Source organism: Bombina bombina, chromosome 11 (genome assembly GCF_027579735.1).
Source record: "Bombina bombina isolate aBomBom1 chromosome 11, aBomBom1.pri, whole genome shotgun sequence".
Lineage (NCBI taxonomy): Eukaryota > Metazoa > Chordata > Amphibia > Anura > Bombinatoridae > Bombina > Bombina bombina.
This window is the reverse complement of record NC_069509.1, coordinates 130,104,506-130,129,723: the sequence shown is the minus strand read 5'-3', so window position 1 is coordinate 130,129,723 and position 25,218 is coordinate 130,104,506. Positions and strand designations below refer to the sequence as shown.

The following is a 25,218-nucleotide window of genomic DNA, read 5'->3' as shown; positions in this document are numbered from 1 at the left end:
AGTAAATTTGGAAGTTGTTTAAAATTACATGCTCTATTTATACCAAGAAAGTTTTTTTTTTTGGGACTTGACTGTCCCTTTAACGCCGTTAGGACGCATTTCGTCCGAAGTAATTTTGCTGGGCTTTAGCACCGAAGGACGAAATACAGCGTCCTAACCGCTTGGCTTTCCTGAAGCCACTGGCGCTTCCCTGATGGGATCGTGGTCTGGAGGACGTGCCTAGCATCATAGGGACGCCCCCCTGACGCAATCCCATCAGTGAAATCTTGTGATCGCGTGCACGATCAAGAGATTTCAATTTGTTTACATTGGAACAGTTGTTCTGATGTAGACAAGTTAACCCCGGCACAAAAGAGTTAAATGGCTTTATATACCTATCTCTCCCATATTACAATAAATATGTTAATTCTATTTCAATTTAAAAGTGTCAGCTTTTTATACATGATTCTCCTTTTATAGTCTAGTCTGTAGACACATTATGGGCTAAACTTTTCTGCTGAGCACAATCTACAATGTTTTTTTATTTGTTACAGACTCAGAGGGAAGGTCCCTAAAAAGCCTTAGCCTTCAGATACTTTACACTTCTTAATTGTTCTCTGCATGTTTCCGCTTAAAGGGATATGAAACCCAAAGTTTTTCCATAATGATTCAAATAGAAGTAGATTAGAAAGTTGTTTGAAATCACATGCTCTCATCAAATTTTCTTTGTTTTTTTTAATCTTTTGTTGAAAAGCAGGCACTTATGCTTAGGAGCCGACCCATTTCTGGAGCACTATATAGCAGAAGTTTTACAAGAATGCTATCCATTTGCAAGAGCACTAGATGGCAGCACCATTCCCTGCCATGTAGTGCTCCAGACACCTTCCAAGGTATCTCTTCAACAAAGAATATGGGAACTAAGCTTATTTAATGATAATAGAAGTAAATTGAAAACTTCTTTAAAGTGAAGGTAAACTTTAATGAATGAAAGCCCGGTTTTTAAAAATACTATTAAAAACGGGCACTTTCATTCATCAACGTTTAGAAAGCAGCCGTTTTGTTTAAAAACCTTTCTTTTCTCAGCTGGAGATCCTCTCTTCACACGTCAGCAATGACTAATCTGGCTTCCTCCAATCACGGCTTTCCCCCCAATAGAGTCATTGCCTGAGGCCATGCCATAATTGGAGGAAGCCGGATTAGTCATTGCTGACATGTGATGAGAGGATCTCCGGGTGAGGGAAGCTGCTCTGGCTGTGAAAAAAAACAAAGGTAAGTTTTTTTTTTTTAAACAAAACGGCTGCTTTCTAAACTTCGATAAATGAAAGTGCCCCTGTTTTTAATATTATTTTTAAAAACCCGGCATTCATTCATCAAAGTTTACCTTCATTTTAAAGTATTCTCGGTCTAAATCACAAAAGAACATTTCTGAGTTTCATATGTTTTTTATGAGGTTGCTGGGTCTTTGCAACTGTTGCGGTTCTGTTGTCTACTGAGAACTTGCATTATATTTAAAGTTTCTAGCTCATATATCTACTTTGGGCATGTTGTCATTGAAAGGACTTGTTGGACACTGAGTATAATTTTAAATTTTAGGTTTTGGGGATGTACCTTGACCTGTTGCTGGCCCTGTTCTTGTGATCTGAGATCATATATGATCATAACAAATCTCCTAAAAGTAAATAGAATATCTTGACTATTGACCCTATAACTTTATTTGCTTACTTCTTAAACTAGATATTTTAGACTAAGCACAGGAGCAAGGTCATGTTATGTAATATTCTTGCATTGGGCCCTGGGGAATAAGTCTGAAGTACCCTGCTTTGATGGTTTTGAATAAACCCATCTCATGAGCTTCTTAGATTCTTCAGATTTCTGGATCTGTTCAGTCTGAAGAGAGTTTATTTCCTCAAGAAACCCAGATATTTCTACACAGAAATGGTGCAAAAGATTTAGGCAGATCTTTTAATTTTGTATCTGATGTTAAAAACATAGAACTAATGAAGGTTTTACACATTTTAAACCCTAAGATAAAACTAATTGTCCTTATCTTGTCTGCAGTTTCTGCCTGATTAATCAGTTGTTTGTAAAGAATGACTCGTTTTCTGCTGTCGTTGTTTTGTGTTAGTGGGACAGCAATGAGTAGGAATCGAGTAACAGTAGCAACAGCTATGTTCATAGTATAAAATCATGAGATGGGTTAGCCCCTCTGTTAAACATACACACTACATAGATGGAGGTGAGATTCCTTACCTGAAGTACTTGTTTTGCACAGATGAACATAGACAGTGTGGATTGTGTCAATACAACACACTTGCAAATTCTGTCTCCATCTGTGCCAGACAAGTACTTAAAGGGACAGTTAAGTCATAATTAGACATTCATGATTTAGACAGCATAACATTTTAAACATCTTTCCAATTTACTTCTATTTAAGTTGCTTCCTTCTCTTGTTATCCTTTGCTGAAAGGTTTATCAAGGTAATTTCAGGAACGGCAAAGAACCTAGGTTCTAGCTGCTGATTGGTGGATATATATATATATATCTCACAAAAACAGGTATTGGCGCACATCCAAACACATAAGACCACATATCTTAGTCACACAATATGGCCATATTCTGCTCAGCCAGTCACCACTTACAAGGTGTCCCAAAATAGATTGGTCCTAACACTATAAAATTGAGCCTTACTGGGCTGAATTATACAATTCTAATATACCAAAATAGGATTCCAACATTGCAATACTATGCCTCAAATCAAGACTGCATAGATAATAAAAAATATTAAGCAGGCAATTTTTTGCAGCATTTAAAAATGTGAAAAAATGTAGTCTTATGTGTTTGGATGTGCGCCAATACCTGTTTTTGTCTTTGTACTTTTTTTGGTCATTTTGGCAGCACTCCCACAATATGTGCATTAATATATAAGATGCTTTTGTTAGATGTGCTTAACCAAACCCCCCTGATAGAAAGATATATATATATATATATATATATATATATATATATATATATATATATATATATATATATATATATATATATATATATATATATATATATATATATATATATATATATACATACACACACACACACACACACCGATTTGTCATTGGCTCACCCATGTGTTCAGTTAGGAACCAGTAGTGCATTGCTGCTCATTCAAGAAATGATACAAAGAGAATGAAGTCAATTTGATAATAGAAGTAAACTGGAAAGTTGTTTAAAATGGTATGTTCTACCTAAATCATGAAATAATTTTTTTGGGTTTCATGTCCTTTAAGCTAGAGTAGGGCTCTAGTATCAAGTCAAGTGCAGTTCCTTTTAATTATTCGAGACAGAGGTTTGACTAGAATATTTCTGTCAAATACTTATATGAAGTGAAGAAATCGCTTGCACATGCAGTTAAAGGAAGACTCTTGTCAAAATTAAACTTTCATAATTCAGATAAAGCCTGCAATTTTAACCAAGTTTCTAATTTACTACTATCAATTTTTCTTCATTCTCTTGGTATCTTTATTTGAAAAGGCAAGAATGTAAGCATAGGAAGCCCGAACATTTTTTGTTCAGAACCTGGTTAGCACTTTCTGATTGGTGTCTAAATGTAGCAACCAATCAGCAAGCTCTATCCAGATGCTAAACCAAAAATGGGCCAGCTCCTAAGCTTACATTTAAATAAAGATACCAAGAGAACAAAGACAAATTGATAATAGAGCAGGCAATTTTAAGCAACTTTCTAATTTACTACTATCTGAATAATGAACGTTTAATTTTGACTAGACTATACCTTTAATTGGTGTAACTTTGATGACGGATATTTTGAATGTAGTTGTTTTTTGCATTTATTTTTGTATGACACTGATGTAGCTCTTCCTCCTCTTCCAGTGGAACCAAAACTGTCTATACTTGTCTTTAGGGATTTTCATCATTTTGGGAGACCCCTTCCATTTGTGATCAATATGCCGCAATTACTGTTAGGATGGAGTTTTTCTTCTGTGGACTGTCATTTCAACTAATGTCACTCCTTTTTTATTAGTACCTGGTCTGGAATCTGTGTTGGACTCTGAAGTAATCTTTACATTTAATATGGAAATAAAAAGAAACTAGAAATGTAAAAGGTGTTGCTGCAGATATAAAGTAGTGAACCAGCTATAAAGAAAGAAGCTAATGTAGAGCAGCAACATGGTTGACTTTGTATACATTCAATAAATGATCTCCCTTAAAGAGACATTATCATCTTGGGAAACACAAAAGAGATACTTCACTCGTAAAACTCAAAATCTTCAGATTTATTTAACGGAATAGAACAAACGAACTCAGGAGGCACCTGACGTATAACTTACGCGTTTCACGCTACATGAAACATTTAATCATAGATGATTATATTCTGAAAATCTGAAGATTTTGAGCTTTATGAGTGCAGTATCTCCTTTGTGATTCCTGAGTTTTGGCGGTTCGTTCCTCCGCATCTTTACTGACACCCCGTTATCTCAAGCATCAGTGTGACCCCCTGCAAGCGATCAGTTGCCGGGTATTTCTTTTGTTGAGACATTATCTTCTCTGGGTACAATTGCAAGCACTCTGTACATACACTTTCACTCCAGCCTTTTCATGGTAAGTGCTGGTGACATAACATATTTAAGACGCTTGTTTTGATATCCCAAGCCACATGTAAATGGACTTTCCTATTAATTATCTGGATAATTGTTTCTACCTAGTTCTCATTTTTCTCTTTGATACTTTAAGATGATGTTGTTGTTGTGTTTTTTCCCCCTTCATTCATGGTTTTAAAGGGACAGCAAATTCAAAAGTCAGTCATATGAGAAAATGTTGTATTTTGTGTCCTTTTTAAAGCTCCCACATCTTGGTTATAGATAATTCTGTGAGGTCTTGAAGAAGGAAATGAATACGTAGAGAAAGCAGGAGAAGCCTAAATATCTTTGATTTAGGGAGTTTTTATTTCACTAAGTGGGTATGAAACTGCTTACTGAGTAATTAGGAATGTTAGATACAATTTTAGGAGACAAGTGATTATATTTAATTTTTGATTATAAATATTGTTTTCATATTTATTGGATCACAGTTGAGGTCTGGACTTAAATGGATACTGAACCCAATTTTTTCTTCTTTCATGATTCAGATAGAGCATGCAATTTTAAGCAACTTTCTTATTTACTCCTATCAAATTTTCTTCGTTCTCTTGCTATCTTTTTTTGCAAAAGCAAGAATCTAAGCTAAGGAGCCGGCCCATTTTTGGTTCAGCACCCTGGATAGCTCTTGCTCATTGGTGGCTACATTTAGTCACCAAGTAGAAAGCATAAACCAGGTGCTGAACCAATAATGGGCCGGCTCCTAAACTTTACAGTCTTGCTTTTCAAATAAAGGTAGCAAGAGAACGAAAAAAAATTGATAATAGGAGTGAATTAAAAAGTTGCTTAAAATTGCCTGCACTATATGAGTAATGAAAGAAAAAAAATTGGGTTTAGTATCCCTTTAAAGTTGCAGAGATTTAGCTACCAGATCTGCTCTTACTGTGCTTTTTGTTCACTATCATTCAGCTGAGCAGACATTATCCTGTTTTAATAAATGAGATTTGATGTTGGTGTTTAGCTATGTTTTCTTCTCAGATTTCTCACATGTACAATTTATGTTTACTCTTCTGTTTTCTTCTCTTTCACAACCCTCTTATCTATTTCTTCTGTGTTTCCAGAATATCCACTCCTGTAAGGTAGGTGAGAAACTCTCAGTCTGCTTTCTTTTGCTTATCCTGGAACTGTTTAGCTGCTTTTGCTCTCTTAATGCTTATTGACCTGTATTCCATTTGGCCGTTTAATTACAGTATTCTGATGCAACCAATCCTGGCTACTCCATGCTATACAAGTCTTGTTTGTTCATAATTATTGTGATTTATGATGATATCTCAAAAGTTTTGACTGCAATGCATGCTGTCCCCTGGTAATTTATAAGATTGAGGCCTTCATATATAAGATATTTTATGTCCTTGTTCATTTTAAATTGTGATTTGTAAAAGATAAGATATCCTCTTGACATGTTGAAAGCTGTGCCTTTTTATAAATGTATATTTATTAACACTCTGTAATTTATATGGCAGCATATACACTTGGGAAATGTCTGAAGAAGGGGTTAAATACCCCAGACATTATATGACAAATATACTTTTTCTAAGACCAATGGACTCACCCCCCCCCCTTGCTTTTCAACATAAGTATGTATAAGAAAGACCCCCACGACTTTATTGGTGGATTTTAACACAGCCCACAAGTGTAAGAAAAAGTTGATTTTCAGGACACAAATAATAGAATATAATAAAGTGTTCTCTTTTATATGCAGCAGAAACAAATATTTATATATGTTCATACAGAGTTTAGTTTTGCTCTTCAAATTTAAAGATGTCCTGTAATCTGTTTGGTACATGAAGAGATAATATATATGCTACAGCTTGACATATCCTAGCAGGCAGCCAAACTCCTAGAATTTTACTTTAGGAGATTGAGCAATTTATGTTTATTCTACATCTATCTCTAAATAAACACCTCTGTCCAGCTCAAAAAGCTGTGGCTGGCTTGTAAAATTGTCTACCCCATATCTAGGAATCTATTACTGGACACACTCCCGTTGCAAGATTTCTGAAATACAAACTCTGTTGGAACATCTCAGTCCGCTTTTTGGCTTAATTCTAAAAACACAAGCTGTTTTGCCAACCCTTGTTACATGACAACATTTAGTCCAGCGCATAAACTATTAATGTTAATGGAAACATTTTCTTAGGTAACAGATACTCCTAGTGAGTAACAAAACCAGATGCATTTTTAATGCTATTTTTTATCATCTTCTGCATTCATTTGAAACCAATCTTTTTGTTGAAGCTCAGCTGAATACAGAGAGTTGTCATACCTCATTGCATGACATACAATACCGGTCTCATTGCATGGCTAAAGTCGTATTTCTCTAGTGAGATGTCCAAAGCATGCAACATCTGTACTAACCTGCAACATGTATGTGTGAGGGGGAAAATCTGTCAACTGATGCTGTCTAATGTAGATACTGGCAGAGGTTTAAAAAAAAATACTTGTATATAATGTGTGTGTATGTATATATAAAAAAAACATGGAAGGGGACTGCACTCCTAGACCGGACCGGGTACACATCCCATGACCCTGCAACATGCTCAGCCCTGGGTGCTCAGTGGCACTCACAAGAAGCTGTGAGGTCCCCAGAGTCACAGGCTGTGTATGTGTATTTAAAACAATCTTCTTAAACAGGGAGAGTCCACAGCTGCATTCATTACTTTTGGGAATTCAGAACCTGGTCACCAGGAGGAGGCAGACACCCCAGCCAAAGGCTTAAATACCTCCCCCACTTCCCTCATCCACCCCCCCCCCCCAGTCATTCATTGTGTCACAGGATGTTGGCAGAGAAGTGTCGGTTTAGTCTCTTATGGGGAGTAGTACTCTGCGGAATGGGACTGGAGTTTTAAGTAGTCCTGTCAGCCTCTCAGTGAGAGCATGGATGAAATTTTGTCCGGAGATGCAGGGAGAGTCTTTCTGTGAAACCATCCCGACTCATATTAACAGCTCCATAGACAATCAGCGTTGACTAGTTTAGCTGCCTGCTTTCTTCACTCCAGTCCATGTCAGAAGCGATGCTACTATCTGTCACACTTGAAGGGCCGTGTTCCTGTCCCACAGCGTAGATTCTGGTAAGATCGTTTAATTTTACTTTCAATATGAGAATGTAATGTTAATGAAGTCAGGGTCTCAGTGGGACTCCTTTTTATCTTTATGGAATCAAGGGTTAATATCTCCTGAGGGGGTTATTGAACAGGGGAGGGACTTTAATCATATTTATGTGATTCTGTTTGCTAATGTATAGTGATGCTTGGGTTTGTGGCTATTTTGTAACATACCGGCCTTTTTTGCCAGTCCTTGTGAACTGGCACGATTTCTTTGGCCTACACGGTGCACCTTGTGACCGGGCGTGGTCACGTTTCTGTTCATTTCCGTATTCCTGACCGTGTGGCGACGGAGAGAGTCTGTTTCGCTAGTTGTCTGGGTCATAGAAGGTGGTGAGTGCCCCAGCCATTGGGGGTGTAATTTCAATCGCCAAGTTATGGAGGATTCTGATTTTTTTTTTGGAGTCGGATGTCTCTGATTTAGATTCTACTTCTTGCAAAGAATATGTAAAGGCCTGGGTAATCCATGCCCATCAGTTATGGTCCGAATGCTGCTTTAGAGTGCTCTTTTCTCCCGAATCGGAGAACTTAGACTCTGCCGAGCCATCCGCCACTGAGGATCCCATATCCCGTGAGGCGCACGCCCTAGAACCTTCTTTTGCTATGCAAGCAGGTGTCCCAAATGCCGTTAGCCCTTCTCCGGATAGCGGCTTGTTTCCTCCAGACGTTACGGCACGGTTCCGCATGGCCATATCTATAGCGTTGGCACATTTACATCTTCCAGGAAGATACTGCCTGTTTTCTGTTAACCAGGGCTCGTCAGGCGTGGGATCGTCTGGATCAGATCAGCCTTCTGGGGAAGCGGTTTCCTCTGAAGCTTCAGGGGTCCAACCCTTGGGGCCGGGGTCATCAGTTGCCCCGGCAGAGGTAAGTCTTGCCTTTCATTATAGACTGGCGCGCCTTCGTTTCCTGCTGAGGCATGTTTTGGCAGTGCTGTAGAATCCCAGTCCTAATGGTTCGATGGATCCTCGGTCTTCCGTTCCTGACGGCAAGCTGGGTTAGACGAATGGGGATAAAGTCAATCTCCTTGTCATCTCCATTTTTCTTTTTTTGGGGTATCTTATTCCAGTTCTGAACTTTGGAAGAATTGGGTCTCTGACCGGCTGGTCCTGTTAGTGTGTCCATTCTTCTTGGGCGTTCACCTGCGGGTGCTGCCCTCATTAACTTTGATCCGGTTAGGATGTATTTTATTTCATTTTGAGAACCTCATGTCTGTTATAGTTCTTCCTTTTGGAAAACATTTCTTCTCTGGAATTTGATACTAGCGATTTTGTGGTCGCTTTAGCACTTCTGTGGAAGTTAAATAATAAGTGTTAGGACATTGTTATGTCTATCCCTACTAGGGCTTTGACTTTTCTGTGGCCTTGGACAGTCCTGGGGTGCCCTATGTATCAGACTGGTCCTGGTCAGGCACTAGTTTTTCTGTTCCTTGAGGTCTATATCAACCACGTGGTGCCCGTTATAACTGTCTGGCCCGGTTTGGGTGCTGAGTTGCTCACTCTGGTGAGGAGTTTTCTTGTTTCTTGATTTTACATGTTATAGGAGGACTTTCGTTCCTAGACGTCAGGCTGGTCCTTGTTTATTCCTTTGGGTGGGGCATCAGAGGGGATTGTGCTCAGTCCTCAATGTCCTGATCCTGATTGTTGGCGGAGTTACCGAGATCGGATACTGCTAAGGCTCACTCTGGGGGTTCCTGAGGTCCTTTTGGCTTTGGAGCTAGAGTTTCTCCTTCCCAATAGGGTTGGAAGTTCAGATGACTCCTTGGAAATCCATGGTACCAGGTTTAGGTGGTGATTACTCGTCTCCTCTGGTATTCTTTTTCTTAGATTGTCCTTTTTGAATCCTTTGCAACGGTACCTGTCCCTTAAAGGGTCGAGGTTGCTTGTGCCGCTTTTTTCCCCTTCTTGGGGCTTGTTTTCTGGTTATCTGTTTCTGGAAGCTCAGGGTTTTTGGCCCCCCCCCCCTTTTTTTTTCCCTATGGTATCTCTCTTAACGGAGAATTGGAATTTCTACGGGGCCGGCTGTAGTAGTCGGATGGTTCCTATCAATCGTATTGTCCTTTTGACGTCGGTCTACAGCTTTACGCTCCATGCCTGTGGGCGGGTGAGCTGTTATGTTTGTGTTTCCCCTCCCTTTGGGGAAGAATGGGCATACCACGCCTGGTGCCCCGGAGGTCTGCCTTGTGTGCAGGATGTCATGTGAAGGGTTATATTCTGGTGTTAGGCTGTTACTGTAGTTTCAGTATAGGGTCTCCTTTTTGGGATTCAATAGAACAAGGAGAGAGGCAGCACACCAAGGTATCCAATACAATTCAGAGTTTATTGCAGCTGAATACAAAACATACAACTCAGGGACATGGGGAGGAAAAGGGGGCGTGTGCTTAAGTGTTTCATGCCATGCGGCATTTGGTCATAGGTAAATGCTAGGATCATACAACACCTATATACCCAGTGCAACCAATGGTATTCCTGAAACAGACAACCAATCATGTCTCCGTAACAGGTAACCACTACTGTGCTGCTGCATACAGGAAACAATTTAAGTGTCATAACATGTAAGAAAAATAGCACAAAAGATTACAACAAAAAATACATATGAAAGCACTAACTGATCAAATCAATAAAATAGTAGATAGACACAAATTAGTAATAAATACTAGATAGGACAAGGGCTTGATAAATACAAAAAGAATCTCACTGATTACAAAACAAAATATTTCTGAGAAAATTGAACGACATTGCAAATACCGACGCAAACAGATACATCAAAGGTGCTACATTCGAAAGGCTACAAACACTTACGAATATTTAAAAATATATAAAACTTGGTTTATAAATATACTCCAATTATTATAATGTAGCCAACCCGTATAGCCTCTCGTTGCGTGAGTAGTGCAATGTCAACTAACAGAAAAGTACCTCCCTATAGAAAGAGATGTCTAACAAAATCTAGACATTATATAAACTGTCCAGTTAGTAAAGAGTAATAGATTAGAAGTGATAACCCACAATTGATTTTAAATATTCCATGCTGTAATTCAAATAATGACTAGCAACATAGACACAATCATAGTGATATCTACATAACATGTAACAGTATAATACTGTCTAATGACATTCCTATTTTCAATGTTCGAATTTAATGACAGAACCAACATTGTATATAATTTTTCAAAAAATTACATTTGTGTGTCTAAAAGAAAACAATCCTATTCTAATGTTTATCTAAGAAATTCTAAATAAGAGTAGACTCTATAGCAGTAAAAATTATAGACAACAAAGAACGATTGGGTACTACGTGATAGTCAACAAGGAAACTGATATCCCATTCTTTGTATAAACCATTTGGTTCTCTAGTTTTCAACATAAAAATCCAATATAGTTCTTTCTTAGTCAGAATCTTATATTTATTACCACCCCTAGAAGGCACCTTAGCAATATCAATGACTTTTACGTTGAAGTTAGGCATGTGAGTAAAATGAAAGCCATTGAAGTGTTTAGCTATAGTGGAATCCTTATCATAGTTTTTGACATCTCTCTTATGTTCACCAATTAGTGACGTTTGACCCTTTTATTGGCCATGGCAAAAATTGAATTCTCCTATTTGGGAGTGTCCCATCTCTCGGGAAGGGAGCTGTGCCTGGGTTCTGGAACCCGAGCTCGTTCTTGGGGGGGGGGGGGAGTCTGGATCTCCTCCTTTTACCTTCCTGAGGGTCTTGGTGGTTTGGGGAACTTTTAATTTCCTTGTCCTTTTGGACATTGCCAGTCGCTTTCATGCTGCTGGGTCCATTGCCTCGGAGTGGGGGTCAGGGATTGTGACTGCTCTGTTGAGCCTTGACCGCGTATCATAAATAGATCTTGTGGACCTTCCTTAGGTGGGAGGCTTTGCAGTGTTTCCAGGTAGTTTTTTCTCTACTGGTTTAGGGTGCTATCCTTTCTTCCCTGTTTTTCTTGGGTGGGAGTTGCTCTTCACTTCTGAGTTTTTCCACTGTGCGGGTCCTGGTGCAGTTTCCTAGCTTTTGATTAGCTATTGTTGGCGGATTGCGTCTGCTTAGACTTCTTTTGCAGAGGGAAGCCTGTGGCTTCATCTGGAGCATAATTAGATATTATGTTGCTATTTTTTTAGTGGCTCCCGGGGGTGGTTTTTATCCCTCAGTCACTCTATCCTGAGTGCGGGTTTGTACTCTGTGTAAGGGAGGGGTCTAACTTGTCCCTCTAGGTTTCCAGGGTTGGGGCTTTACATTGGTCCCTTGGACTCCATGCAGATAGGGTCTGGGATTTTTCCCCCTGTCACTCTGCTCAGTCGGTAGGGTTCGTTCTCTACACGGCTTTGTCCTGTTGCAACCTTGCGTTCTTTGAGTTATGCTTGGGGTTCTTTATTTTGATAATACCATTTCAGGAAAAGGGTCTGGGGTTTTATTCAAATCTATTCATTGTCCCAAAGAAAGAAATTAAATTCAGGCCAGTTCTGGATCTGAAAATTCTGAATCGTTTTGTAAGAGTGCCAACTTTCAAAATGGTGACTATAAAGACTATTCTGCCTTTTGTTCAGCAAGGTCATTATCTTCATATTCCGATTCATCCAGACCAATATCGGTTTCTGAGATTCTCTTTTTTTAGACAAGCATTACCAATTTGTTGCTCTTCCATTTGGCCTAGCGACGGCTCCAAGAATCTTTTCAAAGGTTCTCGGTGCCCTACTCTCTGTAATCGGAGAACGGGGTATTGAGGCGTTTCCTTATTTGAACGATACTTGGTACTAGCTCAGTCTTTACGTTCTGCCGAATCTCACATGAATCAACTAGTATTTTTTCTTCAAAGACATGGTTGGAGGATCAATTTACCAAAAAGTTCCTTGATTCCTCAGACAAGGGTCACCTTTTTAGGTTTCCAGATAGATTCAGTGTCCATGACTCTGTCTATAACAGACAAGAGACAAATAAAATTGGTTTCAGCTTGTCAGAGCCTTCAGTCTCTTCCCTTCAATAGCTATGTGCATGGAAGTTTTAGGTCTCATGACTGCAGCATCGGACGCGATCCCCTTTGCTCGTTTTCATATGAGACTCTCCAGCTTTGTATGCTGAATCAATGGTGCAGGGATTATACAAAGATATCACAATTAATATCCTTAAATCCCAATGTTCGACTCTCTCTGACTTGGTGGTTAGATCACCATTGTATAGTTCAAGGGGCCTCTTTTGTTCGTCCAACCTGGACTGTGATCACAACAGATGCAAGTCTTTCAGGTTGGGGAGCTGTCTGGGGATCTCTGACAGCACAAGGGGTTTGGAAATCTCAATAGGCGAGGTTACCAATCAATATTTTAGAACGCCATGCTATTTTCAGGGCTCTTCAGGTTTGGCCTCTGTTGAAGGGAGAACCGTTCATTTGTTTTCAGACAGACAATATCACACCTGTGGCATATGTCAATCATCAGGGTGGGACTTACAGTCCCCTAGCTATGAAAGAAGTATCTCGGATACTTTCTTGGGCGGAATCCAGCTCCTGTCTAATTTCTGCGGTACATATCCCAGGTGTAGACAATTGGGAAGAGGATTATCTCGGCCGTCAGACTTTACATCCGGGGGAGTGGTCGCTCCATCCAGATGTGTTTTCTCAGATTGTTCAGATGTGGGGTCTTCCAGAAATAGATCTGATGGCTTCCCATCTAAACAAGAAACTTCCCAGGTACCTGTGGAGGTCCTGGGATCCTCATGCGGATGCAGTGGATGCGTTAGCAGTTCCTTGGTGTTACCAACCTGCTTATATCTTCCCGCCTCTAGTTCTTATTCCAAGAGTGATCTCCAAGATCATCAGGGATTAATCATTTGTGTTTCTGGTAGCTCCAGCATGGCCTCACAGGTTTTGGTATGCGGATCTTGTCCGGATGTCCAGTTGCCAACCTTGGCCACTTCCTTTAAGACCAGACCTTGTCTCTCAAGGTCCATTTTTCCATCAGGATCTCAAATCATTAAATTTTGAAGGTATGGAAATTGAACGCCTAGTGCTTAGTCATAGAGGTTTCTCTGACTCAGTGATTGATACTATTTTACAAGCTCGTAAATCTGTTTCTAGGAAGATTTATTATCGAGTTTGGAAGACTTATATTTCATGGTGTTCTTCTCATAAATTCTCCTGGCATTCTTTTAGAATTCCTAGAATTTTACAGTTTCTTCAGTATGGTTTGGATAAAGGTTTGTCTTCAAGTAACTTGAAGGGACAAATCTCTGCTCTTTCTGTTTTATTTCACAGAAAGATTGCTAAGCTTCCTTATATTCACTGTTTTGTGTATAGGCTTTGGTCCGTGTCAAGCCTGTCATTAAATCAATCTCTCCTCCTTGGAGTCTTAATTTGGTTTTGAAGGCTTTACAGGCTCCTACTTTTGATCCTATGCATTCTTTGGATATGAAACTACTTTCTTGGAAAATGTTGTTCCTTTTGGCCATCTCTTCTGCTAGAAGAGTTTCCGAATTATCTGCTCTTTCTTGTGAATCTCCTTTTCTTATTTTCCATCAGGATAAGGCAGTTTTGCGGACTTCATTTAAATTTCTACCTAAGGTTGTGAATTCTAACATTAATAGAGAAATTGTTGTTCCCTCTTTGTGTTCTAATCCTAAGAATTATTTGGAGAGATCCTTACATTCTTTGGATGTTGTAAGAGCTTTGAAATATTATGTTGAAGCTACTAAAGATTTCAGGAAGACTTCTAGTCTATTTGTTGTCTTTTCTGGTTCTAGGAAAGGTCAGAAAGCGTCTGCCATTTCCTTGGCATCTTGGTTAAAGCTTTTGATTCATCAGGCTTATTTGGAGTCGGGTCAGGCCCCGCCTCAGAGAATTACTGCTTATTCTACTAGATCAGTCTCCACTTTGTGGGCTTTTAAGAATGAAGCTTCAGTTGATCAGATTTGCAAAGCAGCAACTTGGCTTCTTTGCATACATTTACTAAATTCTACTGTTTTGGTGTATTAGTGTTTATCTAGCTCCAAGAGGAACAATAATTTATTTTTTATTTTTGGTTAGGTAGAGCATATCCTAGATTCACATGCTTATTTAATCCAGATACCTGAAATATCAGGGTTTAGACATGCTGACCACCAGCAGTTGAATGCATGTATTCCTTTCTAATGTATAAATGGGGGTGTATGAGAGAATGGGAAATATTGCTGATAATCTAGATTCTGGTGCCACCCTTAATCAGTAATGAAATTAAATTTATACAGGGAGATATAGTATCAGACCATATATTAATGGTCTGATAAAGTAAGGGAAATGAAGGCACACAGAGAATTTATTTCATACCAAAAATAAATTTATTAATTATAATCCCTTGTCACATTTCGTGAAAAACTCTGCATTTGACTCAAACCAACACAAAATGAGGTAAACACCATATATATACAACACCTTACATCTAAAGTAACAATGCCTGCAGGATATCTATAAAGCATACGTATGCTGCTAAGTCTGATAATATCTAAAACACACATTAATCAGGTTGCTAGATTGTATATAGACCTAAAATAGAACAATAGTGCACATATCCTAATATTAGTTATAACATGTCTAAAGCAGTGTGTCAAAACATAACATAATGGAAAAAGTAAAATAAACCGCTGAGAAAAGTCTCTCTCAGAAGCTAGGAGGAAACACAGTTAGATCCTGCACTCAGTCCAGGAAAATGCAAAGTGAAAATACAGTCCTTTATGCAAAAGGTAAAGTAAACGTATTAGTTCTTACTGTGATCTGTTCCCAAAAGTAAGATTTTAAATCCCTTGCCAGGATAGAGCATGCAGCGGTGAAACAAACTAGCTCTGTGTCCCAGGAGATTTTTCAAAGAAGCAGACCGCTCTCTCTGTGGCGTCTGATGTCACTGGGGGGGGAGGTGGTATAGCTTTGCAAGCTCTTCCAATCGGACTTGTAGGTAAAGTGCACTTTCCGTGTGTAGTAGTGATCAGCTGTACCGGCATCCGCCGCACCGAGAAAGAACCAGGCTTTCCCTAGGCTGATAGATCAAAAGCATCGGAGCGTACGTCAGAATATACGCAAACTTGCTCAGGTGGATATGATATGTATGTTCCTCTCGCTCTTGGCTTACGTGCATTTACTTAGACTCCACAGGTGCCTGTTTTCCAAGTCCTGTATTCGCTTCACAGGGCAACAGATGAAACACCAAACAGTCCTTATAGTAGCACAGACCATATGTTTTTTTGCAGCATGTTTCTTTAAAGTCAGCACATAAAACAGGTATGCAGATAAAGTGCAGGCAGTAAAAAGGTATAAAAGGCTATGCGTGTCCCATAGACCTTAGAACCTTAAACAGTTCTTATACACAGGAGTTAGTCGACCTGCTCCTGAATAAAACACTTCAGTGTTAAAAACACAAACCAATGGTTGTGAGAGTCCATAAGACCTTATTCTTGGGAATTACACCATCCCTCCTACTTCCCCTTCCCTCCAAGTAGTTATTTTCCTTATTAAAGGGAGGTAAAGGAAAGAGGTGTTAAGTAATTTTATGTTATTGTTTATCTTCAATCAAGCTTTTTCCCTCAATGGATATTTCCTAGAAGAGAGAGATTCATTAGAGTACTGCTAGTGCAATGTAATTCTTCTCTATGGAGGTTTTAAAGCTGTTTTATTTACTTATAGTTTTGGGGGTCCCTCTGTATATATAAAGGAAGTGGATGTGTTGGGGGGTTTTTTTGTTTGTTTTTTGAGAAACTGATTTTACTTTTTCTCACGTTACATTTTTTTTATGACGCCCCCTGCTCTGGCGGTCTCGGGTACCTCAGAGCTCCAGTCGCATTTTTGACATTCTGGAGCGCTAAGGAAGCAGCAGTGGTGCTGTTTAGAGTGGGGGCTAAGCATACTCTCTTCTCCTGTGGACAAGGAAGGAGTTAAGTCTTCCCACCACCAGAGAGTGTTTTTGGCACACTCCCCGCCGTCTTTTTTTTGTCTCTCTGGGAAGCCGGATACCGGGAGCACAGCAGTTCAAGCACTGCTTGCCTCATGTGTCACCAGAGATTCTCAGGAGGGGGTAAGATCCCTATACCGGAGCAAGGGGAGCATATTTGGAGATATTAAAATATATTGGAAAATTATATTTAGAATTTTGGGGCGTTTTTTTTGTGCTATACTGCAGCAAGCTGCAAATCTATTTACATAGAGGTTTTTTGTCACTTTACTCTCGGATATGGAGCAATCTGAGACTGCAGCCACTAATACTATTTTCTGAGGGTAGTCCCTCAGATGCTATTATCCCTGTAGTGTTTAATGTGTAAATTGGTCATGGTCTGTCCACCTGTGCAGCTTTGCCGCACTTACTTTGCTTCTGTTCTACAGTCTCATTCTCAGGGCTCCAGCTCAATCTCTCTACTGTGGGACATCCACCTATATATACATATTATCCAGGGTTGAGTCACTGTATTTGCGCCAAATTTTGAATCTCATGTGCAGTCTGCAGTGTCTGAGGCTATAGCGGCAATGCTGCCTCGCAATTAAGTGTCAAATCAAGTATAAACATATTTCCTTTAGCTCCTCTTCCAAGGTCATTACTCCTGCCTGCACTTCTTAGGTCAAGCAGTTGCACGGTTCTGATGCTGAAAGATCATCTGATAGCACGGAAAGGCGAGGTTTCATCATATAAGGAACCAGAGGACATTACCTTTCAGTTTAAGATGGATCATCTGCTATCCTTACTTAAGGAGATGTTAAGTACTTTAGAAGTACAGGAATCTAGATCAGTTGAGGACAAGCCGGCACAGAAGTTAGACCTCATTTTCAGACCCAAGTATAGGGCCCCTGAAACATTTCCTTTTCTGTCATTGGTTTCAGAAATGTATTTCTAATTAATAGGATAAGCCAGAAGTCCCTTTAACTCATTCCCTACTTTTAAGAAGCATTCCCTGTTCCTGAAGCCAATTTGGAATTATGGGGGACTGTTCCCAAAGTAGACGGTGCCATATCTTCCTTAGCCAAAACTACTACCATTAATCTGGAGGACAGTACTTCTTTCAGGGACCCACTGTACAGGAAATTGGGTTAGAGGATATCAAGATCATATTCAATCCCAAAAGACAGCAAATTCTTTAATTTGTGATGCAATCATCCAGATCATTTGCATCAATGCTAAGAATACAACACTTGTCAGCTGACATGGTTTCTAAGTCCACTATTTAAGGGTAAGAACCTGTTCGGTCCTGGATTGGACTCAATTATTTCTACGATGACAGGAGGCAAAGAAGCTTTCTTGCAACAAGATAAGACGTCTAGGCCTAAGGGAAATTCTATTGGCTTTCGTTCCTTTCCCCAAAACAAGAACCAGTGGCCTTTCTCTTATTCCAAGACGAATGTCCTCCAAGTCCACCTGGAGACCAAATCCAGTCTGGATCAAGTCCAAACAGACCAAGAAGTCTACGTCTGATTCAAAAAACAGCATGAAGGTGTGGCCTCAGAGACTCTTCTTTGGTAGAGGCATGGACTTGGTCTGTTCAGGACCCTTGGGTGCTGGAGATTGTTTGTTTGTTTGTTTGTTTGTTTGTTTGTTTGTTTCCCAGGGTTACTGAATAGGATTCAGATCTCGGACTTCGCAGGGAATGTTTATCCTGTCTCACATTTCAAGAAAAAAGAGTGACTTTAATTTGGTAACGTTAAAGACCTAGAGGACATTGGGTCATTGTCCCTGTTCCATTGCAGACCAAGGAAAGGGGGGTTACTCTAACCTTTTCATTGTTCCAAAGGAGGAGGGGACCTTCAGACCAATCCTGGACCTAAGGATTCTCATAAAGTTCTTAAAGATTCCCTCCTTCAAGATGGAAACCATCAGATCAATTCTGCCAGGGTCAGTTCATGTCCACAATGGACCTGTAGGATGCCTATTTACACATCCAAATTCATCTGGATCATCATAAGTTTCTTTGGTTTGCTTTTCTAAACAAGCACTATCAGTTCACAGCTCTACCACTTTTCGGTCTGGCTACTGCTCACAGGATATTTACAAAGGTTCTGGAAGCTCTTCTTTCAGTGATTTCAGGCTCAAGGAGTAGCGGTGGCTCCTTACCTTGACAATATATTGGTTCAAGCTCCTGCTTTACCTTTAGCAGTCATTCATACAAAGAAACTACTCTGGTTTCTTTGGAGTCACTGCTAGAAGGCAATGGGGAAAACGGTTCTTATGCCTCAAGCGAATGTGTGGTTTTTTTTTGGGGAGTTATCATCGACCCATCTGTAGCTCAGTACATGGAGGTCGTAGGTCTCATGGTAGCAGCATCAAATGCTATCTTTGAAGGTCCTTTACTTGTTGGCCATTTCTTTGGCTTGAAGGGTTTGAGTTATTTGCTTAGTCTGCTTTATTTGGTGTTCCATCAGGATAAGGCTGTGTCATGTACGGTGTCAGTTTGTTTTTGTTTTTTTGCCAAAGATAGTTTCAGCGGAAAACATTAATCAGGAAAGTTATTCCTTCAATATGTCCTAATTTGGATGTGGCCAGGGCATTGAAATTTGATTCAAAGGCTTCAAGGGATTTTCGTCAGTCTTCAAGCTTGTTTGTCTTGTATTCTGGAAAATGCAAGGGTTAGAAGGCTACTTATGTGTCTTTGTCATTTTGGTTGTGGAGATTTGATTCACAAAGCCAACTTGGAGGCGAGTCAACAACCGCCTGCCAGAATTACAGCTCATTCTACATGTTCTGTCTCTACTTCCTGGGCCTTCAAGAATGAGGCTTAGGTGGAACAGATATGCAAGGCTGCAACATGGTCTTCTTTACTTACCTTCATCAAATTTTATCAGTTTGATGTTTTCGCCTCGGCGGAAGCAGCTTTTGGAAGTAAAGTCCTTCAGGCAGTGGCTCCTGGTAAATAGATGCCGGTCGTTTTTTTTTTTGTTTTGTTTTGTGGACTTCTCAGCTTGGGTATTAGTTTCCAAAAGTAAGGTCTTGGGGACTCGCACAACCATTAGAAAAAAAACATAATTTATTCTTACTTGGTTGTGAGACTCCATGAACCCGCTTATTTTTTTGGTTGTGGCAGTTTTAGTTTGCACCTCCCTTTACCCTGCTATCTTTCTTTCTTCTGATCCTTGGCTATATGAACTACTGGGAAGGAAGGGGTGTAGAAGGGATATTTAAAGCTCTGGTGTGGGGTGTCTTTGCCTCCTCCTGGTAGCCAGGTGATGTAATTCCCAAGAGTAAGGTCTCAGACTCTTGCAACCAAGAAATAATTTAATTTATCAGGTAAAAATACATAGTTTTTTCTCAAAAGCAATAAAACACTTCATTAATATCAGGCATTTTAGCTTACTACTTTTACTACTGTACTCTCACACAATTAAACTATACTAGAAACTTAGTTTGTTTTGCATTGTTTTTTTGTATGTCTGTAGTAACATGTTTCTGTATGGCTTCAACCGAAAGCTTTGTGCATAGCTTTTTTTTTTTTTTACCTAATAAGTATTTTTTTCCCCCTCTTTATTCATTTACACTTTGATGTTTGACAGACAGAATGTCCACCTTGCTGTCCATGCTGAAAACTTCAGCTCGGAAATTGTAAGTGTGAAAGAAATGCGTGACATCTGGTCATGGATCCCAGAAAGATTTGCTCTGTCTCAGCCACTACTGCTCTTCACCAACCAGGAGCATGGTAACAGTCTCAGCAGGTGAGTTTTGTCATCTTCTTCACTAATTGTGTAATTTATTTATACAAAAAAAAATTAACCTTCTTTTTATTTTTCGCCTACCAACACCTATGCTCCTTCACCTCCATCTATCAGATCAATTCATACTGGTTGATGGGATTAAACCCACGCATAATTTCTTTTTCTTCATAAAGGGAAAGAGTCCACAGCTGCATTCATTACTTTTAGGAAATAAGAAACTGGCCACCAGGAGGAGGCAAAGACACCCCAGCCAAAGGCTTAAATACTCCAACCACTTCCCTCATCACCCAGTCATTCTTTGCCTTTCGTCCCAGGAGGTTGGCAGAGAATTGTCAGAAGTTTGTTTTCATCTCTTATGGATGGTAGTACTCTTTGACGTAGGACAGAAGTTTTACATAATCCTGTCAGCCTCTCAGTGAGGGCTTGGATGAAAGTTAGAGTCCGGAGATGCAGGAAGAGTCTATCTGCAAAACCATTCCGACTCATTTTAACAACTCCACAAGCAATCTGTGTTGTCGACCTTCACTTTGCTGCCTGCTTTCTTCTCTCAAGTCCATGTCAGAGACGATGCTACTATCCGTCACACTTAAAGGGCTGTGTTCTGTTCCACGGCGTAGATTCCGGTAAGATCGTTTTATTTTACTTCTTTATGAATGTACTGTAAATCATTAGTTCCTGAGAACTTGCATGAAAAATTCAGGATCTCAGTGGGACTCCTTTTGTATCTTGGAATCAAGGGTTAATATCTCCTGAGGGGGATTATGGAACAGGGTTTTTTTTAATCATGTTTATTATGTGATTCAATCTGCTTATGTGTAGTGTTAACTGGGCTTATCGCTTTTTGGAACATAACGGCTTTTCAAAGTGACGCAGCCTTGCGGTTGGGCGCGCTTTTTCTCCAACATAGGTGTGTCCGGTCCACGGCGTCATCCTTACTTGTGGGATATTCTCTTCCCCAACAGGAAATGGCAAAGAGCCCAGCAAAGCTGGTCACATGATCCCTCCTAGGCTCCGCCTACCCCAGTCATTCTCTTTGCCGTTGTACAGGCAACATCTCCACGGAGATGGCTTAGAGTTTTTTAGTGTTTAACTGTAGTTTTTCATTATTCAATCAAGAGTTTGTTATTTTCAAATAGTGCTGGTACGTACTATTTACTCAGAAACAGAAAAGAGATGAAGAATTCTGTTTGTATGAGGAAAATGATTTTAGCAACCGTAACTAAAATCCATGGCTGTTCCACACAGGACTGTTGAGAGCATTAACTTCAGTTGGGGGAACAGTTTGCAGTCCTTTGCTGCTTGAGGTATGACACATTCTAACAAGACGATGTAATGCTGGAAGCTGTCATTTTCCCTATGGGATCCGGTAAGCCATGTTTATTACGATTGTAAATAAGGGCTTCACAAGGGCTTATTTAGACTGTAGACATTTTTTGGGCTAAATCGATTGATATTAACACTTATTTAGCCTTGAGGAATCATTTATTCTGGGTATTTTGATATAATTATATCGGCAGGCACTGTTTTAGACACCTTATTCTTTAGGGGCTTTCCCAAAGCATAGGCAGAGTCTCATTTTCGCGCCGGTGTTGCGCACTTGTTTTTGAGAGGCATGGCATGCAGTCGCATGTGAGAGGAGCTCTGATACTGATAAAAGACTTCTGAAGGCATCATTTGGTATCGTATTCCCCTTGGGTTTGGTTGGGTCTCAGCAAAGCAGATACCAGGGACTGTAAAGGGGTTAAAGCTTAAAACGGCTCCGGTTCCGTTATTTTAAGGGTTAAAGCTTCCAAAATTGGTGTGCAATATTTTCAAGGCTTTAAGACACTGTGGTGAAAGTTTGGTGAATTTTGAACAATTCCTTCATGTTTTTTCGCAATTGCAGTAATAAAGTGTGTTCAGTTTAAAATTTAAAGTGACAGTAACGGTTTTATTTCAAAACGTTTTTTGTACTTTCTTATCAAGTTTATGCCTGTTTAACATGTCTGAACTACCAGATAGACTGTGTTCTGAATGTGGGGAAGCCAGAATTCCTATTCATTTAAATAAATGTGATTTATGTGATAATGACAATGATGCCCAAGATGATTCCTCAAGTGAGGGGAGTAAGCATGGTACTGCATCATTCCCTCCTTCGTCTACACGAGTCTTGCCCACTCAGGAGGCCCCTAGTACATCTAGCGCGCCAATACTCCTTACTATGCAACAATTAACGGCTGTAATGGATAATTCTGTCAAAAACATTTTAGCCAAAATGAACCCTTGTCAGCGTAAGCGTGGATGCTCTGTTTTAGTTACTGAAGAGCATGACGACGCTGATATTAATATCTCTGAAGGGCCCCTAACCCAATCTGAGGGAGCCAGGGAGGTTTTGTCTGAGGGAGAAATTACTGATTTAGGGAACATTTCTCAGCAGGCTGAATCTGATGTGATTACTTTTAAATTTAAATTGGAACATCTCCGCATTTTGCTTAAGGAGGTATTATCCACTCTGGATGATTGTGAAAATTTGGTCATCCCAGAGAAACTATGTAAAATGGACAAGTTCCTAGAGGTGCCGGGGCTCCCAGAAGCTTTTCCTATACCCAAGCGGGTGGCGGACATTGTTAATAAAGAATGGGAAAGGCCCGGTATTCCTTTCGTCCCTCCCCCCATATTTAAAAAATTGTTTCCTATGGTCGACCCCAGAAAGGACTTATGGCAGTCAGTCCCCAAGGTCGAGGGAGCGGTTTCTACTTTAAACAAACGCACCACTATTCCCATAGAGGATAGTTGTGCTTTCAAAGATCCTATGGATAAAAAATTAGAAGGTTTGCTTAAAAAGATGTTTGTTCAGCAGGGTTACCTTCTACAACCCATTTCATGCATTGTCCCTGTCACTACAGCCGCATATTTCTGGTTTGATGAACTGATTAAGGTGCTCGATAGTGACTCTCCTCCTTATGAGGAGATTATGGACAGAGTCAATGCTCTCAAATTGGCTAATTCTTTCACTCTAGACGCCTCTTTGCAATTGGCTAAGTTAGCGGCTAAGAATTCTGGGTTTGCTATTGTGGCGCGCAGAGCGCTTTGGTTGAAATCTTGGTCGGCTGATGCGTCTTCCAAGAACAAGCTACTAAACATTCCTTTCAAGGGGAAAACGCTGTTTGGTCCTGACTTGAAAGAGATTATCTCTGATATCACTGGGGGTAAGGGCCATGCCCTTCCTCAGGATCGGCCTTTCAAGGCAAAAAATAGACCTAATTTTCGTCCCTTTCGTAAAAACGGACCAGCCCAAGGTGCTACGTCCTCTAAGCAAGAGGGTAATACTTCTCAGGCCAAGCCAGCTTGGAGACCAATGCAAGGCTGGAACAAGGGAAAGCAGGCAAAGAATCCTGCCACTGCTACCAAGACAGCATGAAATATCGGCCCCCGATCCGGGACCGGATCTGGTGGGGGGCAGACTCTCTCTCTTCGCTCAGGCTTGGGCAAGAGATGTTCTGGATCCTTGGGCGCTAGAAATAGTCTCCCAGGGTTATCTTCTGGAATTCAAGGGACTTCCCCCAAGGGGAAGGTTCCACAGGTCTCAGTTGTCTTCAGACCACATAAAAAGACAGGCGTTCTTACATTGTGTAGAAGACCTGTTAAAAATGGGAGTGATTCATCCTGTTCCATTGAGAGAACAAGGGATGGGGTTCTACTCCAATCTGTTCATAGTTCCCAAAAAAGAGGGAACGTTCAGACCAATCCTAGATCTCAAGATCTTAAACAAATTTCTCAAGGTCCCATCTTTCAAGATGGAAACCATTCGAACTATCCTTCCTTCCATCCAGGAAGGTCAATTCATGACCACGGTGGATTTAAAGGATGCGTATCTACATATTCCTATCCACAAGGAACATCATCGGTTCCTAAGGTTTGCATTCCTGGACAAACATTACCAGTTCGTGGCGCTTCCTCTCGGATTAGCCACTGCTCCAAGGATTTTCACAAAGGTACTAGGGTCCCTTCTAGCTGTGCTAAGACCAAGGGGCATTGCAGTTGTACCTTACCTGGACGACATTCTGATTCAAGCGTCGTCCCTCCCTCGAGCAAAGGCTCACACGGACATCGTCCTGGCCTTTCTCAGATCGCACGGCTGGAAAGTGAACGTGGAAAAGAGTTCTCTATCCCCGTCAACAAGGGTTCCCTTCTTGGGAACAATTATAGACTCCTCAGAAATGAGGATTTTTCTAACAGAGGCCAGAAAGACAAAGCTTCTGGACTCTTGTCGAATACTTCATTCCGTTCCTCTTCCTTCCGTAGCTCAGTGCATGGAAGTGATCGGGTTGATGGTAGCGACAATGGACATAGTTCCTTTTGCGCGCATTCATCTAAGACCATTACAACTGTGCATGCTCAGTCAGTGGAATGGGGACTATACAGACTTGTCTCCAAAGATACAAGTAAATCAGAGGACCAGAGACTCACTCCGTTGGTGGCTGTCCCTGGACAACCTGTCACGAGGGATGACATTCCACAGACCAGAGTGGGTCATTGTCACGACCGACGCCAGTCTGATGGGCTGGGGCGCGGTCTGGGGATCCCTGAAAGCTCAGGGTCTTTGGTCTCGGGAAGAATCTCTTCTACCGATAAATATTCTGGAACTGAGAGCGATATTCAAGGCTCTCAAGGCTTGGCCTCAGCTAGCGGGGACCAAGTTCATACGGTTTCAATCAGACAACATGACGACTGTTGCGTACATCAACCATCAGGGGGGAACAAGGAGTTCCCTAGCGATGGAAGAAGTGACCAAGATTATTCTATGGGCGGAGTCTCACTCCTGCCACCTGTCTGCTATCCACATCCCGGGAGTGGAAA

General features: G+C 40.5%; 1 protein-coding gene across 2 annotated transcripts in view; it reads left to right on the top strand.

Moving 5' to 3' along the window:
• TBC1D24 (TBC1 domain family member 24) overlaps positions 1 to 25,218 on the top strand; it is a 166,430-nt gene that overhangs the window by 74,079 nt on the left and 67,133 nt on the right. Inside the window, exons 3-4 of one of the 2 annotated variants that reach the window (XM_053695260.1) lie at positions 5,690 to 5,707; positions 20,221 to 20,379. In XM_053695260.1, coding sequence (XP_053551235.1) covers positions 5,690 to 5,707; positions 20,221 to 20,379 — 177 coding nt within the window. The remainder of the gene's footprint in view (positions 1 to 5,689; positions 5,708 to 20,220; positions 20,380 to 25,218) is intronic. The other variant, XM_053695261.1, reaches the window with a different exon arrangement.